Source organism: Rousettus aegyptiacus, unplaced genomic scaffold (genome assembly GCF_014176215.1).
Source record: "Rousettus aegyptiacus isolate mRouAeg1 unplaced genomic scaffold, mRouAeg1.p scaffold_m13_p_7, whole genome shotgun sequence".
Taxonomy (NCBI): Eukaryota; Metazoa; Chordata; class Mammalia; order Chiroptera; family Pteropodidae; genus Rousettus; species Rousettus aegyptiacus.
The window spans coordinates 25,967,353-25,987,029 of NW_023416310.1; the positions used below are offsets into that span (position 1 = coordinate 25,967,353).

General features: G+C 34.9%; 1 protein-coding gene across 4 annotated transcripts in view; it reads left to right on the forward strand.

Annotated features, from left to right (window-relative positions):
- Positions 1-19,677, forward strand: part of PLEKHH2 (pleckstrin homology, MyTH4 and FERM domain containing H2) — a 78,762-nt gene that overhangs the window by 15,020 nt on the left and 44,065 nt on the right. For 3 of the 4 annotated variants that reach the window (XR_004951913.1, XM_016142230.2, XM_036224262.1), the window contains exons 4-10: positions 4,979-5,128; positions 6,306-6,389; positions 6,992-7,073; positions 11,836-12,021; positions 13,770-14,731; positions 17,554-17,629; positions 18,995-19,089. Coding sequence is in view for 3 of the 4 variants with exons in the window: in XM_016142230.2 (XP_015997716.2) it covers positions 4,979-5,128; positions 6,306-6,389; positions 6,992-7,073; positions 11,836-12,021; positions 13,770-14,731; positions 17,554-17,629; positions 18,995-19,089 (1,635 nt within the window). In the remaining variant the exon portion in view is untranslated. The remainder of the gene's footprint in view (positions 1-4,978; positions 5,129-6,305; positions 6,390-6,991; positions 7,074-11,835; positions 12,022-13,769; positions 14,732-17,553; positions 17,630-18,994; positions 19,090-19,677) is intronic. The other variant, XM_036224261.1, reaches the window with a different exon arrangement.

Consider the following 19,677-nt stretch of genomic DNA (forward strand, 5'->3'; position numbering starts at 1 on the left):
AATTTTGCAAAATCTGTAGATATTTCTTTTTGTCACAATACTTTACATTTATTCAGTACCTACTTTTATATTTCCAAAGGTTTTTTTCCCCTCTTAATGAATATAAAAGTTAACAGGAAATATAGAGAACAGATTAATTCTCATGCACCAATTATATTACCCTTTTTTTTTTTTTTGGTCTTCACAAGATTAAGTAAATATTATTATGTTAGAGTAACTGAATCCTTTGCTATCTTTAAAAGTTTCCATGGGACTGTCTCCTATCTGCTATTTATGTTGCTTAAATTCAGCTTATCCTTTGTCATTGAGCCATATCCTAACACCTAAACTGTACTTACATTAACCAAAAAGGAATGTTTCACTACCGAAAGCAGTCATCAGCTGAAAGCAGCTGAACTTTATGCTTTTTAGCTTTGTATATTTTTCTCTTGTTTATTAATGAGTGACATCACCTGCATAACCATTAAATAAGTTCTCTATATTAAAAAAATCACATATTTTCCCAGAGAAATCTTGGCAATCTTTATACTTAATGCTGTAGTACATTTTCCTTGTTGTTGTTGTTCACAAGAAAAAGCAGTATATATAAATCAACCTAGTACTACTTATGTGTATTCTTGTTACAAAAGCAGCAAATAGCACATTTAGAAGATACTGATACACAGGATTCGTTCTCAAGTATCTGATTAGGTGGAGTACACTCCAGTCTACTACACTATTTTGTGCTAAACAAAAAGGGATAATTAATTTCCCCTGTATATGTTTGTGTTTTCATTCTGTGCTTCTGGGTTCAATCACTTGCCTGTGTTTGATTTAGCTGTATTTAAAGTTCCTTCTGACCATTCTACTATGTGGGCTAATCTACCTTTCTGTAAAGTTGGTTCTCAGTACTCAAGTCATTTTTTGGTCTTAAATAATTACTACTCAGTCATCCGAATCTCCAGGACCTTATAATGAGTTACTTTATTACATAGAAACCAACTTTATCCAGTGCTGTTCCTTTCCACTTTCAGTAAGAGTGGTTCTGGCCTGACTGCATGAATTAGGGAGCTCTAAGATAAAATAGTTGTGTTTAAGATGTGTTTAGAATTATTAATTAATTTGCAATAAATTTTAAGTAACTGCGAAATGGTTTAGAGTTCAAAGTACTCCTACAGTTTCTTTCTTCATTCTACTTTAGATGATTAGGTATCTTTGTCATGCATTGCAGTGTATATAGAGAAATAGAAACTTTCAGCCCCCACTCAAAAATACAATTAGATCTTAATGATCTGTGTGTATGTGGGGTGGGGGGCGAGGCAGGAACTGAGGTTAGAAATGGAAAGAAGGAAATACCAATGGGAACAATATTTGCAGCTCCCTCTTTCTTCACTATGGTCAGGAAAATGGAAAATAGCATCGGGAGCTGTGTCAGGGTCCCCGAGACTACCCCTCAGGTTTGATGATTCACCACAGAACCCAGAAAAGCTGTTATACTCACGGTTATGGTTTATTACAGTGAAACAATACAGATTAACATCAGCAAAGGAAAAATGCACATAAGGCAGAGTTCAGGGAGAAACCAGGTATGCACTTCCATTTGCCCTCTCACAGCAGGTACACAGGGGTGCATCTGATTATACTACCAATGACGTGTGACAATAGGTTTGAAGAATTGTTAACTAGGGAAGTTTATCCAAGCCTTGGTATCCAGAATTTTTATTGGGTAGGGAGTCAGTCTTGTAAGCATGGAATGCACACATGACCGACCTTAGCTATTCAATTTCCACCCCTGCCAGAGGTTAAACTGAAACAACATGGCTTAAGACCCCAGCTGAATGAACAAAAAGGGTACTCACCGTATTAGCATAAAGTATCTGGTGTGACCCAATATCTCAGGTACATGAAGACAGCCTTATCAGGCAGGATTTTTTAAGGGCTCAGAGGTTATTTCCCAGGAGCCAGTGAAGGACCTGTCCTTTCTTTGGAATATGCAGAGTGTGAGCACCTTCTCTGCTGAGTTAACTCTTTACTGCACAATAGCTTAGGAACCTCAGAATCAACACATGTTTTGGGGAAATGGCTGAGGAAAGGGCTGAGGTGGGTGGATGCAACTGAGGCTCTCTTGGAAGTAAAGGAGAAAGGTAGCCTAAAACTTTAAAATATTCCTCATTGGAGGATATCCATTTATAGGTAATTGCAAGAGTTTCTTTAACAACCAATTTGAATTCATATATGTTTGTTATTGGCCAGTCTCTGAATAGTTAAAATTCTTATATGGTTCAGGTTAATGAGTTGAAAAAGAATTGGGCAATTTTTCATGGCCTTGTAAAACATTTGCTCCTTGGTTTTTATGTAAGCCTCTTGCCTTTATGTAGACCTCTTATTCAAACTAATCACCAAGGAAGGCTAGTGAATCCCGTGGAACTTGGTTCTTACAGAATTTATTGGCAAGTAGTTTGCCTATAGCTACTTTGTGGTCTCTTTTCCTAAGAGATTTTGCCATTTTTGCCCATATTTTTCTTCCCTAGGAAAGTTGATTATGTAAAAGTAATGGTAGATGTTAACAGTTACATGTGGCAAAGATGCATTCAGGGAGCTCTGACTGGGCATTCATTCAGAAAACGAGGATACCTTTCAAATTGAGTATGTTTTTCAGAGAAGAAGAGTACTCCCAAATCACAGTTTTCCAGGATTGTAGACCTTTCCTAAGTAATAACAGGATAGTTTTCTGTGACATTCCAATGTCTGTAGGGTGGCTTGCTCTGACTTAATAAAAAGAGATTGTAGGTATAGGTCTGGTAATATTTATTTCTATTCTTATTCAGTTACTTTTGGTTTTCTTAAGGTTTATAGGGGTGGAAAAATTTTTTTCCTTCTAGGTTCTTTGGCTGGTCTAATAATTTGACATAAGACAGCTTAACAGGAGAAAAATAAATTTAATTTTGTACATATGGGAGCCCCATAAAAATATGAAACTCAAAGAAGTGAGCAAAGCAGGCAGCTTTTATACATTTGAGACAAGGAAACAATACATTGTGAAAAATTGATAAGAGAAAAAAGGTTTAAGCTTCACTGAAGTATTGAAGCAATAACAAAATTTGTTGATACACACTTTTCAACCCTAAATTCCCTATTTCTAAGGATAAGGATGTCTTCAATCCTCCTGATACAGGGAGGGTACCTTTCACATGGAAGGTTTATTTCCTGCTTTTAGGGGGACAAAGGAGTATCAGAATGTCATTCTTGCGCTGCCTGTTTCTCAAGTAACTTTAACTCAAATAATTATTATGCCAAAGTGGCATATTTTGGGGTGATACATTTTGCTCCCCATCAGGTTTTTCATCTATTACTCTAGCCCCAGAGGAAGACTGCCATTTTGGACTTGGTCTCTGCTCTTCTCTCTCTGCTTCCAAAGCTACAGAATGCCCTGTGTGGAACTGGCTGTACCATCTTAAGATTGACCCTGGGCATTTATTTACTGTCCAGCTGTCTGTTCTGTTCCAGCTGTTTTTCATGACAGTATCTCTAATGTAGACCTTTGTTCTTGACCTCTTGGTCTATAGTTCCTGCAGAAGGCCTACTATATTATGATTAAAAATCTAAATCTTTAAATAATTTAAAATTATCATTTTTATAGTAGAATCCATTTCTCTTATTTTTTAAAAATCTACTTTTATCTTCATCGTTTCCAGCCATGTGTGTGGTATTTAAATAGGACACTTTTGGCATCTGAATTTACATTTATACATGATGAAAACCAACAGATGAAACCTTGTATTCATGGTTAAAAGAACAAAACCAAACTAACCTTAATGTCATCCTTGAAGCCTTAATTAGTTAAGTATTTTTAAACATTAAACAAGGACTCATTGCGATTTTTCACAGATGTTTTTAATAGTTTAAGATTTTTTTATCTGAACTATTATCTTTAATTTCTCAAATGCTTTTACATATTTTTCTTCTTTGCTACACTGAAACATTGCTTAAATTACATTTTTACCTATCTGGAGTATATGGAATAAAAGCTTTAATATTATATGCAGTGCCTAGTACTTTATTTTCTTTCTTACTATTGTTAGCACTCATACATCCCTTCTAAGACTTCGTATGCCAAAATATGTTTTACAGAAGATCCAAGCAGAGCCAATATATCTCAAGTATTAAACTTGAGGCAACACTCAATCCTCAGGCACACTCTTTTATCTTGCTCTTTTTTTTTTCCCCATTACCCTTATCGTCTTATGTAACATACTGTATGATTTTTACATCTTTATTATACTTGTGATCTCTCTTATCCAGTAAAATTTAATTTCAATGCAGGCAGAGTTGTGGGTCTCTTGTTTACTGATGTCTTCCCAGGACCTGGAACAGTCCTGGTATTTGGCAGGTATTCATTAAATATCTGTTAAATTAGTGAATCAATAAACCCTCACTGAATGCATTCTATTATCTATATCTTGACACTCATTTTTTTTTTTTTTTTTTTTTTATGATTCCATCATTGGGGCCTACAGTCCTATGTTTTCCTTTTGCTTTCCATGGTATATATATTTCTTTTCCACCTAAGGTAACTTTTTCTCCCACAATGTGTTGTTATACTAGGTTTTCCAGCTTGAGTCTTACCTCACCATTTGCCTTTTTTACTTTATAGTCTAACTTTATTTAAAAAATGAAAAAGTTAGGACTGGAAACTTTCTGATTCTATACTCATATAAAAGACTTTGCATATTATTATTGCTTTGCTAAACGTGTGGACTACTTTATATGATAGTAATATTCTTCCAGTTTTTTAAAATGTACCCTTTTGGTAACACTACTTGGCAAGATAGTGGTCAGACTTTATAATCGTTAAATACATTAAATTGTGCAGTTCAATAATTTCCTTTTATGATGGTACCTTTTAGGAACCTATTTAATTTTAAAGTAAGATTCTAAATTTAATACTATGATAAATTAAGTACAGGCATGATTTTAATATTTTATCCTATGAATTTAGGTACAAGTTATGGAAGAGAAATTAAAGGCAGCTAATATTCAAACCAGTGAATCAGAGACAAGGTTGTATAAAAAGTGTCAAGATCTGGAAACTCTAATACAGGAAAAAGATGACATCATCCAAAACTTGGAACTGCAACTTGAAGAGCAGGTTAGGAAGAATTTGATCATTGAACATTTCTAAATATGTGCATTCATTTATGCATAATTGCAAAGATTAATTACAAAGAGCCCAAACTTCTAAATTTTGACCAGAAATCTTACTTATTTGGTTAGCCCATTGGATTGCATCACATTTTTTGGTGAAAGATACAAGTAAAATGGCTTTCACCTTTAAGTCTGGGGTGATTCCAAAGCTCTATAACTTTTTTCATGTGGCAATGCTCATGAACACTCAAACTTTAGATTTTGAGTCTGGTTTTTAAGTTGAAAAAAATTCTTTGTTATCAGCAGATATTTCTGTGTGTAAAATGTTTGAAGTAAATCTTTGCTTTAGGTTGTTGGGATATTGGAAATATTGTTGGAACATTATATTTTAAACATATGTTTGATGCTTATCCATCTGCTTAGAAATGTGTACGCTGTTTTTAAACTAGTTTATTGAGATCAGGTGTTGTATTTATTTTCATATTTTATTAGAAAAAAATTGCATTAAGGTTATTTACTTAAGTTGTCACTTGTCATCATTTAAATATGACCACTATAGAATTGTTGACTATGTTCAATAGTTGTTTATTTTTAGCATTTTTTAAATTTCCATGAGGATCAGTATTTTATTAGGTCAGCGGTGTTCAGCTTTTCGTCACTCCTAGCTCCCACCTGCTGTGATTTATATGATAGGTCATATCCTCAGTAGTTTTGTGACCATGACCAGGTTTTAAGGTTGGTAAATATAAGTTAGTTTTTCTATCTTCATTTTTTTTCTGGGTCTTTAAGAACTAGTGTTTGAGCAGAAAACAAGCCATGCCCCAGAGGAGATCCTGATTCTCTTCTCCTGAATCTGCTTAACCCCTATCCTACTGTTATAAACCATAGACCATTTCCAGAAATGGTTTGTTTTGTTGATTAGTTCAGTGGATTGATTTCAGTATATGATCTTTCAGAGAAAGGGAATAGCAATTATTAAAACTAGTAATATTTGCATATGCCTTTATGGTTTATTGTATCTCCTGGACAGTCGTTCTCATTTTTTATTCATTTGGTAGTTTGAAGGTAGAAGTATTCACTTGGAAACAGATTTTAAGTATATGCCTTTTCTATTCATGATGTAACGTTTTTGGAGCAGTGAGCTTACGTTTGAACTAAATAAACTGCTAATGTTATTTCAGAAACAAATAAGGATACAAGAAGCTAAAATAATAGAAGAGAAAGCAGCTAAAATCAAAGAATGGGTAACAGTTAAGTTAAATGAGGTATTTATTGTTATATTTTCCCTTTTCTGTGTACCTTTTACTTCTTTTAAATAGATAAGTCAATAGAATATATGATCATTTGAGTGAAACAAAATTATGATCAGTTGGTGGTGCTGCTGTCTTTTGATAAATGTGAGACAGGTAGCTTTCATTTTAATGTTTAATATATTACTAAAATGAAAAATATTGATAGATTCATGATAGTGTAAGTAGTCTCATTCTAGTTAGTTGATTTTAGTTCTAATTTATAATTATAGAACATATGTGTATATCATAAAACTAATGTGTTCAGTATCTGAAAGGTACACATTATTTAGTTTTTGTGGCAGATTAAATGCTGAAATAATTTGTTTAAAATAATTTTATATGAAAAGGCATAGGGGCGAAAACATTTAAAACTTTTAGTTCTGGAAAAAGATACATTGAAACCACAATTATTTAGGTTGATAACCTATGCTGTGATAAATTCATCTGATTTTTTAAATTTTTTCTTTTGTATTTCATTTATGTGTAATTAGGTATTAATGTTTTCTAAATATCATAATTTACTAGTGCATTTTAAAAATGTTATTCCTATGTTTAAAAACCATATGTTCTTTTAGTTGGAATTGGAGAATCAAAATCTTCGTTTGATCAACCAAAACCAAACTGAAGAGTTAAGAGCAATACAGTTAAAACTACAAGGTATGAGCCCTTTGACTAAGATAGCTTAATTGAATTTAATGGCTATGAATTCATTTGAAATATGACTAGCACAACTAAGAACCCAAATTTTACATTTTATTTAATTTGAATTAATTTAAATGTAAATTATTGCATGTCCCTATTAGACAGCACAGGTAGACAGTAGCGAATAACACAAAGGAGGTAATACTAATTTCAATGTTTAATTTCAGGTATGTTTCCTTGAAAAAAATTAGTCATGTTATTTTCTATTTTCACCTTGTGTTATGGTGATCAACAGTGATTAAAACTCTTACAGCCTCCATATTTAGAGCAGAATTTTATAATATGAATAAACCCTTTGCGTTTTCCAATGTTTACGATTACTTTCTTTCTCTCTTTTTAACTTCAAAGCCTGAGAGTGGACAGCAGAGTTAGAGATAGAAATTTACTTAAATACTATTCTGGTGATAGCCACTCAAATGTGCATGGAGTTGAAGAGGAGGTGAATCAGTGGGATTATTAGACCCGTGGCCTAGGATTGCTTTTCAAACTTATTTAGCAACAGAACCCTGTAAAAAAAAATTTTCTGTGGAATCTCAAAATAAAACAGGTAAAAAGTTTGGGGTGATGGGTCCAGACTCTACAGACTTGGCCTCACCCATGCCTCTTCTTATACCCTCTGGGACATCTCCACAAGGCCATGGAGTTTCACAGAATGCATTGGAACAATACTGGCATGGTTAAAAGAACATGGGCTTTGAAGTCAATTTTAATGCTCTACAGTTTAATGCTCTACAGTTTAATACAGTTGTATCTCCAGGGTTTTTGTTTTGTTTTGTTTTACATCAGTAAAATGGTGATTGTAATAGTGCCTTACTGGTTTCATGGGGGGTTGATTATAGCAACAGTCCCCAACCTTTTTGGCACCAGAAACCAGTGCTCCTATGAATCTAATGCTTGATGATCTGAGGTGGAGCTGAGGCGGTGATGCTAGCACTGGGGAGCAGCTGCAAATACAGGTGAAGCTTTGCTCGCTCACTCACCGTTCACCTCCTCATAGGCCACAGACTGGTACTGGTATGTGGCCCAGGTATTGGGGACCCCTAGATTATAAGACATGAAAGCATTTTGTCTACTGCATAATAATAATTATTGCTATCATTCGTAAAGGGAAAAAACTTTTCTATTTTTCTTCTCTTCTCAATACTTCTGATATCAGATGTAAGGGAGTTTTTCCCACACCAATCAATTTTTCATTTCTCAGAGGACACCAACTGGCTCTCCTATAAATTAAACTCAATTCTGACATTATCTACTTGGCATTAGCATCAGAGCCCACAAGAGCTCAATCACACAAAACCATCCCCTCCGTCCACTTCAGACTCAATCCCAAGTACAGATTGTCGCTCCTGCTTTTACCTAACTGGCTATATAGTGGAGGTTCCCATGGCACTGTCTTCAGATTTCATAATTTGCTAGAGCAGCTCACAGAACACAGGCAAACAGTTTACTTGCTAGATGACCAACCAGTCTGTTACAAAGGATGTAACTGAGAAACAGCCAAATGGAGGAGATACAGAAGGCAAGGTACGGGAAAAAGGTCTCAGAACTTCCATGCCCACTCTTAGTGTGTCGCTCTCCAAGCACCTCCACGTGTTCACCGACTGGGAAGTTCCTAATGCCGTCCTTTTGGGTTTTTACGGAGGCTTCACATTGGTCGATTAAGTCATTGGCCATTGGTGATTAATTCAACACTAGTCTTTTCCTTTTTCCTGAGGTCAGAGGTAGGGACTGGAGAGTCAGGTTGAAATTTCCAGCCCTCTAATCACTTGGTTGGTTCCCCTGGCATTCGGCCCTCATCTTGAGGCTATCTAGGGCCTTTCCAAAAATCTCATTAACATAAACTCAGATTTGGTTAAAGGGTTTGTTATGAAAACAAGATACTTTTATGGCTCTTACTTAGGAAATTCCACAGGGTTTAGAACTGTGTGCCAGGAACTATGGATAAAGACCAAAACATATATTTCTTATATCATACATATCCTCCACTTATATGATGAAAAACAGGTGTTCCATAGTTTATCAGGAATTCCATATTTAGAATTAAAGTTTTAGGTCTCTGTAACATTTACCCTCATTGGAATAGACTGGATATATTAAACCTACTCTCAAAAGACTTTTTTTTTTTTTTTAATATTCTGATGTTGCAATTCTAGTCTTCATCGGCAGTCTCTTAGGTCTTATAGACTAAGGGTTATTGATCATTGGAACCTAGGCTTGGACTGGAGAAGAATAGATATGATAAATGTTGATATGATATAGTATACTTGACTCTTGAACAACTGCAGGAGTTAGAGGTGCCAACTCCTGCACAATCGAAAATCCATATATAACTTTTGACTCCCCTAAAACTTATGTTGGCCCTCAGTGTCCATGGAGTTTTAGTTCTAGGACCCTGCGCAGATACCAGATCCTCAAGTTCCCTATGAAATGGTGTCGATCAGTACATACCATCAGCCCTCAGCATCCATAGACTCCCAACCACAAATCGAAAACAGTACAGGTATTTACTGAAAAAAAATTCACCTGTAAGTGGACCTGTGCAGTTCAAGCCCATGTTGTTCAAAGGTCATTCATACTTTAAAAGTATATGTGCATGTATATGATTATTAAATAATTGTGAATTAGTTCCGTGAGAGATAATAAACATGAAATAATAAGAGATACACCAGAAGGTATACACTATGTAAAGATATTTTTCTATTGTACACAATCATCAATTGCTACTTAATACTTTGGTACTCTCCTAGAGATAAGAATTTAATTTTTTTGAAAAATTTTCTTACTATCACCGGCATCTTCATGCTTTTGATCTTAGAAGCAGCAAGTGTTCCAAGTCCTAGAAGATGAATTAAACCCACGATTAGGTACTTGCCTGAACACTCCACTAGCTATCTAATCATCTGCCTACAAGCTGCCCACTCCCTGTCTTTTCCTCTAAAGAAGTGATGAAGGTCCTCTGTATTGTGGTCACTGTACCACGCTCCTCTATCTGCTTTCTTGTGAGAAGCATACTATAAACTTTCAAAAGCAAAAGTTATTACAGCGATAAGGTGATATTTGCCCCAATGATGATCTAATTTTTTTTTTCATTGTCTTGCCAACCAGGACCTTGGTCCCTTTTTCCTCACCATTCATAGCATTACCGCACGATCAAATTTTACCAGTCCTTGACTGGTATTTACCAATACTTGACTTTGCAAGAAGCTATAACTCTCTAGTTTGTTATAATATATTTTTTATTTGTTTGAGTTTGTTTTTGTTTGAGAATTAACCATGTTTAAAGGGATTAGATATTTTTCACTCTACAGTTAATATTTTGAACATTCAAATATATAAACAGATTTTAAACATTGGCATATGAGGCTAGACAGTGAGGATTCCATGTTACTGTACATAAATAAGTATGAACTTTATGTAAGCTCCTTGACACAGGTCTTGTTAATGAATTTTTTTAATCTGACACTAAAAGCAAAAGCGACAAAAGCAAAAATAAGCAAGTGAGACTGCATCGAACTAAAAAGCTTCTGTACCACAAAGGAAATGTCAACAAAATGAAAAGGCAACCCACTGAATGAGGGAAAATATTTGCAAATTATTTATCCATTAAAGGGCTAATATCCAAAATATATAAAGAACTCATACATCTCAATATCAAAAAAAAAAAAAAAAAAAAGTGGAGGATCCGAATAGACATTTTCCCAAAGAAGACATACAGAAGGTTGACAGATACATAAAAAGATGCTTAATATCACTAATCATCAGAAAAATGCAAATCAAAACTACAACAAGAGATTACCTCACATCTGTCAGAATGGCTATTATCAAAAAGACAAGAAGTAACATGTCAGCGAGGAAGTACAGAAAAGGGAACCCTTGTGCATGATTGGCTGTAGTGTAAATTGGTTCAGTCACTATGGAGGACAGAATGGAATTTCCTCACAAAATTAAAAAATAAACTACCATATGGTCCACCAATTCTACTTCTGGATATTTATCCAAAGAAAATGAAAACACTAATTCAAAAAGATATATGCAACCCCATGTTCATTGCAGCATTATTTTCAATAGTCAAAATATGGAAACAATGTAAGTGTCCATTGATGGGTGAATGGATAAAAAAAGAATGAAATCTTAGCATTTACAACAACATGGATGGACCTCGAAGACATTATGCTAAGTGAAATAAGTCAGACAGAGAAAGACAATATTGATGATCTCACTTATGTGTGGAATCTAAAAGTGAATAACCAAGTTTGTAGATGCAGAGAACAGATTAGTGGTTACCAGAAGTGGGAGATGGGTGGATTAATTTTTTTTTTTAATTATTTATGCCTATAGCACCTGGTCTTCCTAGGTGGTTTCCCATCTAAGTACTAACCAGGCCTGACCCCACTTAGCTGCCAAGATGAGACATTGAGCTTGTTCAGGGTAGTAGACCATGGACTGTGACTCCACTGGGATGTGAACCCAGGACCTTCTGCGTGTAAAGCACACGTGCTAACAGCTACACTATGGAACCATGTCCTTCTTTCCTCTTCTTCTTCTTTTATTTTTTTAGTTTAAATTGAATAAAAAAAGAAAAAACTATAACCGTTAGGATTTTCAGGCTTTTTTCCTGGATTAAGGAGTGATTTGTCCAAGTTTTCATATGTTTTGATTCTATTTTAACACACTATTATGAAAAATACAAATTTGGTTTTGATTAATGATCTTGCAGAAGTTCAAGGGAAGAAATCATCCAGTGTTTCCACACCAAAGTTTTCAGAAGGCCAGCGCCTAAGCAGTTTGACCTTTGGGTGCTTTTTATCTCGAGCAAGAAGTCCTCCTCAAGTAGTAAAATCTGAGGAAATAAGCAAGATATCATCTAAAGAACCCGAGTTCACTGAAGGAAAAGACAGAGAAGGTATTTATGGACTGGAAGAATTTGCTTTGACATTTTTTAAAGGGTAAAATCATATGCTAAGGTTAATCCTTATATAGCTTAATTTTCCTTTTTTTTTTAATTTTTATTTTTCCATCACTCAAAAGGGAAAATATATAAAATCTATCTGGATGATTCATCCAAGTTTCCTTACTTTTTTTCTTGACAACTTGATGTCTTATGAGAATATTTCTAAAGAGCAGTACAGCATTTCACTTTGTGTATCTAGTTATCTTGTGTCTTTTTTGAGATTCTTTGCCACTGATGGTTAGGGAAACTGATTTCCCCCTCTTGACACTTTTTCCTAAAGTACGTAGCAGTGAGATTTAAAATTAAAAAGTTCACAGTCGTACCTACAAGGTACTTGTTTTAATTTAGAATTGCAGATTAGAATTACGAACTTTCTATTCATTATTTACTTAAAATAGAAAAAAATGACCTAATATTAAATATGACATTGCAAACTTATAAAGAAAAAGAACACTCAAGGAAAATTTCATAACTGCTTTGATTTTCCCTTTATTGTTTCAAAGAGGAAAATGTCTGTCTAGATGTATAAACCCTGGACCTGTGTGCAGATTTCTATCCTTCTTTGAGTCTTAAAGCCCCTCTAAATTTTGTTTTGCTGTGCGACTGTTAGCTTTGCCACCTGTGTGACTTCTGAAATATTTTATTGAGGTTTGAATTTGCATCTTCTTCATTTTCAGTTTCTGCTTCCTTTCTCCAAAGGAGAAAAATTATACCCCTAAATGTCTATGCTTGATTATGAAATTCTGAAAAACGACATAATGTTTTTCCTATCAGAAGGCTCCTTTGCTACTTTCTTTTATGCTGTCACTTGCAATTTTTGTTTTGGAGGGGGAGTCGTTTTAATTCCTTTCCTACTTTCTAATAGTCAGTTGAGTATATAGCTCAGTATAACTGAGGCTGCCTATACTGAGGCTCTTGCTCATTTGCAAATTTAACAAATTGCCTAATACTAAATTGTAGATATTTTTTGTTTAGCCTCTATTTTCTTAGTTATGAGGGTCATAGATATGCTTCTTTGTTTTCAAATTTTCTTTTGTAGTCTTCAATCTAAATTTTTTGTTCACTGTTTCTGAAGCCAGTAGTTTGTTCTGTTATGTTATAAACAAAGATAAGCCATATCTAATGACATTTTTTAATTTGTATTTATGATTAAACCAAAAGTAGAGCAAAGAAAGCTTTTCTGTATTTTCTTAATGGCTTTTCATATTTCAAGTATTGAAGTTTGGGAACAAAGTTTGTGTTTTAAACTAGTTTTATATTTATTATGTTTAAATTTACTTATGATAATTTTGAAATTTAATTGACAAAGGGTTGTCATTTGCTTTTAAATGGTGTTCATTTTTTTAGTACTTTCTTCTTTTAATAATTACTTTCTTTTTTTAGTATTTTCTTTAATAGTCGGTATTACCCTAGTTTACATTTTGCTTCTTTTATTATTCCTCCTTAGACTGTTCTCAGTTTTTTTCCCTATGTTTATTTGTAAAAAGCAGTTTAATTTTTATATTATTCTATTGAAGTGTTAGGGCTTCATGTTGTATATAAAGCTTATAGTTTCCAAACCTGGCTTTAAAAAAGACATACAATAAATTAGCTTTATCCTCATGAAAATTCCAGTTTTACAATGTAGTTACATAAAATTAAGTGTGTAGAGAGATTATATTATTAAAAGCAACCTGCTGATATGATGTATGCTTTTCTAGAAATGGAAATTCCAGAAAAGTCTGTCGATAACCAAATTCAAGAAAACAACCGAGGACAGAGAACATTGCGCCAAACCCCTTGTGTCTCAGAACAGAATCGGAAAACAAGAACAAGCTTTGTAACAGACGGTGGTATATCCCAGAATTCTGGGGCTCCTGTGAGTGACTGGAGTTCCGATGAGGAAGATGGGAGCAAAGGAAGATCCAAGTCCAGGTACACGTCCACCCTCTCCAGTCACACCTCAGAGGAAGGGGTCCATTGTAGCAGAATGGGCAGTGAGATGTATTTGACGGCATCGGATGACAGCAGCTCTATATTTGAAGAAGAGACTTTTGGCATAAAGAGACCAGAACATAAGAAGTTGTATTCTTGGCAACAGGAAGCACAGTGGAAAGCTCAGAATAGTCCTCTAGGAAAGGGAAACTCCGAAGCAAGTAAAAAGGAGCACGATAGTTCCTCAGATGAACTGAATAAAAAATTCCAGTCTCAGAGACTGGATTATTCATCTTCATCTAGTGAGGCCAACACCCCGAGCCCTATTTTGACCCCAGCTTTGACTCCAAAGTATCCTAACCTACTTCCTGGAAAAGGAACACAATTAGTGCCTTCATCAAATTTGCCACCCCTGAAGCTAAGGATTCCTAATGTTTTCAGTATAAGTGTGGCACTGGCTAAAAGGCACTTAAGCCAGCCACAATTAAGCTCTGATAGGATGTTTGGTACAAACAGAAATGCTATAAGCATGATACGACCACTGAGACCTCAGGAAACAGATCTTGATCTAGTTGATGGCGATAGCACAGAAATTTTAGAGAATATGGACACCAGTTGTGATGATGGATTGTTTTCCTATGACTCTCTGGAATCCCCGTTTCCAGATGACCAGGAAACCTGTGACTCAGCAAAGAAGGCGGCCTGCAGCAAACCTCCAACTCCTCCCCTGCACCGTTTTCCCTCTTGGGTAAATTATATTGCTGTGTACAATACATGCACACTAGTTTTCTTAACACTCGTGTTCAGGTTTTTTTTTTTTTTTTTTTTACTTCTTTTCTTGTTTCTTTTCAAATCTAGCTTTGTTCTGACAATTCCTAGTTTTCAGAATACAATTTCCCCTTCTCTTTCCCACTGAGTTCTGAATGAATTGAGAAATAAGGATAAGACAGAGAGGAGATCAAAATATTACCATTATTAGCAATAAAACTGATTTTAGAGAATTGGTGGGCAAATGAGCTTTTCATTACTGGACCTTGGAATTAGCTAGATTTAGTCACCAGGTAGCACTGGACCACCACAGGCTTCCTTCCACTGAGGCCCTAACCCTCTAAAGCTTACAACATAGAGCAAGAACAAATGATTATTTCCTGCATACAGCTCCTTCTCAAGAGAAAGCAGAGAGGAAGGTGCCGGGCTCTGCATGTCCAGTGTCTCCTTCTAAGCTCACTGATCACATCAAGGCACTCCTCTCCCTTGGGGAGGAGAGAGTGAATGAATGTTGGGGAGAGATCAGGAGTGTTCAATTACTGGAGCTCCCCCCACATGGAAAGAAACATCAGGGGTGGGGAAGAAAGCTTCCCCCTAACCGTGTAATACTTCTGGGTGAATTCTTGACCAGGACACTTAACTCAGATAGATAGGTCATTAGTTTTTGAACTCAATCATTTACTTGATTAGCTTTAGGGGAAATTTAATTTTATTCTTCATGAGCTTATAAATTCATTGCTTTTACCAAAAGCCTCTTCCTGTATATCCAGTATTACTGGAAATTTCTTCCATTGAAACATTGACCATTAATACAAGAATTAACTGATCAGTTGTGTGATTCTTTTTAGGTATCGCTAGATTAAAAAAAAAAAAAAAACTTCCTATATTTGAAACACAGTGAGATTATCTCTTCTGTAGATTTAAGTTTTCCTTCAGATACTGACATGATTTAACCTTTGGCCTCCAGAGAAACATCTGGGTTGCAGGATTTTTTGGTTTTCAGAGTCATGTTCTGTTGTGAATTTTTAATTAGACAACAATACAATTTTAAGCAAATTAAGGCAACCATGTTTCCCCAATATAAATTCAGATCTTGAGATATATCTGCTCTTATTTATTTTGAGAAGAGCATTTCATTGCAGCGTCCACATGAAGCCATCCACAGTTTATTGCTAAATTCTGGGTATTATTGAAAAAGTGCATGTTATTGGCCTGTGAACCTCTGGAATTCCAATTATGTTACCCTTTAGGAAGTGAAGAGTTGAAATTTTGCTGCTTTTATTATGTTGAGATGTTTCAGAGATTTAGGTTAAGCTTTCAAGTTTGTTTTAGTTGGCAAACAATTTTACTACCTTTTTTTTTTTAACTTTCTTTTCATCTTCTGAAGCTATTCAGTTCTGAAAAGTAATATTGCTTTTCAAAAGCCTTTTAGCAGAGTGGCCAAATATGAAGTTTCTTTTTGTTTTTTAGGTATTTTCAGGTTTCAAGGAAAAGAGAATTGTTTGAGTTACTTCAATTTATGAATTTATTTTATGGATTTTCAAGAGTTCAAGATAATCTATCCTTATTGAACTTGAATGTTACTCAGAATGCAGTAGTCGCTCTAGTGGGACGACATGTGATGATTCAGCAGCACCTTCTATAGTCAACTCCTTAGAAACAAGTGACACTCATGGCCCCTGGTCCAGTGGCTCAGCTTGTCGTCTCCTGTCTGCAGTGACTCTCTGCTTCCCTCACTGCTACTAACTACTCCTCCACTCACTCATGGCTTCTAACGGCCTCACATCTCCTGCTTACTGCCTTATTTTTTTATGATTTTCTGTTCTGCTCACCCTGCTGTTTGTCTCTCTTGTGTGTATTTCACAATCCTATGTCTCAAAGAAACTGCATCTGAGTCATTCAGTCAGCTACTCTTCAATCTAAAGTGTCTCGGATAGTTAGAGATTTCATGCTCGTTACCTCACAGGTGTCTGGCTAGCACAGTCCTGAACAAGACTGCCTTAGTGGCCCTCTGTGCTCTAGTCCAGACAGCTGTCTCCAGGTTAGACATGTTACAAAGTTTAGGACATGGTCATCTGTGCATTGGAACAACCTCAAGTCCCTTTTTTCACAGGGGGAAGGGCTAATAGCCTTTTTAGTACTCATTTCAGAGAGGTCTCTTAGAGAAAAAGCAAAATAATAGCCTGGTTTGGAAGGAGATAATATTATAAATTCTATTGCAATTTTCAGATTCATTTGTTATTTGACCTCAGGTATTTCTTCTACTTCGTTGAAATATGGAAATGATAACACTTAATGCTATCGTATCTGTGATTTCTGACTTGGTTTTTTTTTTTTTTTCTTCAAAGATACTTTAGAATGATAGAATATTATAGATAATATTTGTGTGTAGTTTTTTATTGTGAGTGGTTTCTGGCTTCATGTTACAGCCATTCAAGTTTTTCCCTTTTTTTCTTTAACCATATTCTGGAATTACCATTCTACTACTATTAAGGTGGTGTTTATGTATAGCCAGTGATTGTGAATAGCTTTCTCTTACTTTTTTCCTATCTTTTCAAAAAAAAAGAATGAAAACACCAAACGAAAATTGTGGGGCAAAGATAAATAATGGAATGACTAATGGATGGAAAGAACTTGGGCGGTGCTGTTCACAGTGGCATATTTTGGTTGGCAGTGATGACAGTTTCATAATAATGCTGCACTCCAGTGAATATTAAATGAAGAACAAATGAAAAACATGTGTGTTAAAAGTAATCACTTCTTTGCCTTAAATATCGAGTTTAAATCTCTCTTTTACATTAGGAAAGCAGAATTTATGCTGTAGCCAAATCAGGCATTCGAATGTCTGAAGCCTTCAGTATGGAGAATGTTAATAAAAGTAAGTGATTTTGCATGTTACGATATGGATGAACCTTGAGGACATTATGCTCAGTGAAATAAGCAGTCACAAAAAGACAAATATTGTATGATCCCAGTTAGACAAGGCATCTAAAGTAGTCAAATTTGTGGAAGCAGAAAGTGGAATGATGGTTACTTGGGTCTGGGGTTGGGGAAAGGGGAGTAGTTGTTTAATGGGTATAGAGTTTCAGATTTGCATGATAAAAAGTTCTGGAGATCCGATAGGTAGCAACGTGGATAACTGAACATTAACTGAACTATACACTTAAAAATGATTAAGATGGTAAATTTTATGTTATGTGGTTTTTTACTACAATAAAAATGTTTTAAAAAATAAATGATTTTGTGCTGCCGTTTCACTAGCTAAGTGCTTCCTAAATGTCTGAAATTATAGAATAGAATTATGTAAACTTTTAGAAAATGATTTCTAGGATTGCTGATTTATATATTTAAATCGAAATTCATGTTACTCAGTATAGGGGCTCACAGACATTCAACTCCCATGTAGAGGGCACTTCATTATGTTTTTACCTAAAAAAGCTAGAGCAGAGAAACTGTGTAGTTTCTTCTGTTTAAAGTAAAAATATCCATCTTTATGTTCTTTTTTCTCAAAGTTTAAAGCGTATTCCTCCTTCCTTTCCTTCTTTCTCTCGCCCTTCCTACCTTCCTTCCTTTTACCCTCCCTCCCTGCCTTTTGCATGCCCATTGTAAAAAACAAACAAACAGACTGTCTAGAATAAAAAGAGAAATTTTCCTTTGGTTCCTTCTATCATCCCCTTCCCTATTCTACCACTATCCCATATCTCACAGGTAACCACTACTGTTCTATTTCTTCTCATCTATCTCATGTTCTTACTATTTAGGAAATTATATTCTAACCTTTCAATATGAGATTCACCTTATAAAGGCTTTAGAATTAATGATGTTTTAACACCATGTCAGTAATAGGGCTGTGAATAATCAGAGAATATTTTCATAGGGCACTGCTCATAGAACCAGTCAGTCGGTGTTTGAACTTATTTCTGCCCAGCCTGAGCTGGATGGAGATGCCATAAAAATAAAAACTAGGATCCTTGCTCTCAAAGAGCTTACAGTCTGCGTAGCTGGGGAACTAGCACATATGCGGATGTAATGAAACATGTAAGAGTATATATTTAAACCTTCAAATGCCATAATTATTAAAGTAGACTAACACATAATCATGTGTTGATTCAGTTTCTCTTTTAATTGGAAAGTTTGTTCATTTATATTTGTAAGAAATAGACCTAAGTGCTAGTTAGAAGGTTGGTTTTGTTTGTTTGTTTTTTTTTTTTTTTTTTAAAAATCATTTTGTTTTCTGTTTCAGATTCTATTGCAATGCTTTCCTGTACCACATCAGGACTTTACACATCTCTGATCTATAAGAATATGACAACCCCAGTGTACACGACTTTGAAGGGGGTAACTTATTATTGTTACAATTAAACATGTGATTCTCTTCATAATGGATCAAGAAAACTGTTTATTCATGTTCCAGATTCCCTTCTTGTCATTTACAGAGTCTCCTTTTATAGGGAGTTTTAGAAGTTCATATTAACATATCATAAAAAGAGAAGAAATGGAAAGATCCGGAGAAGATATTTATTCTTATCGGAGTACTAGAAGTCTGAGTCCATTCCTATCATGTCCCGTATGATACTCTGCCCCCTCCATGGCTGTTAATTGTTTAAAGGAAACATTACTAATGATGTAATGAAAACGCCTAATTTAAAAAAGATCTTTTTATCACTGCTAGGGTCCTCCTCTCTAGCTTGAAGTATCCAATTAAAATAAGCATCTATCCGATATTCACCACCTTATGTTTTCAAGAACCTTTAATAATTGGCAGATGCCTTGCAATTAGAATTTGGAACTTAGCAACATTACTGATAATGGCAAAATATATTCTTGTATTCCTTAAAAAAATCTTATTCCATGATTACTTCCGGTAAAACATTCTATAGCTAAGGAGAGAGGTGACTTTAGAGTTGGACAAAGAAAGCTACTCTG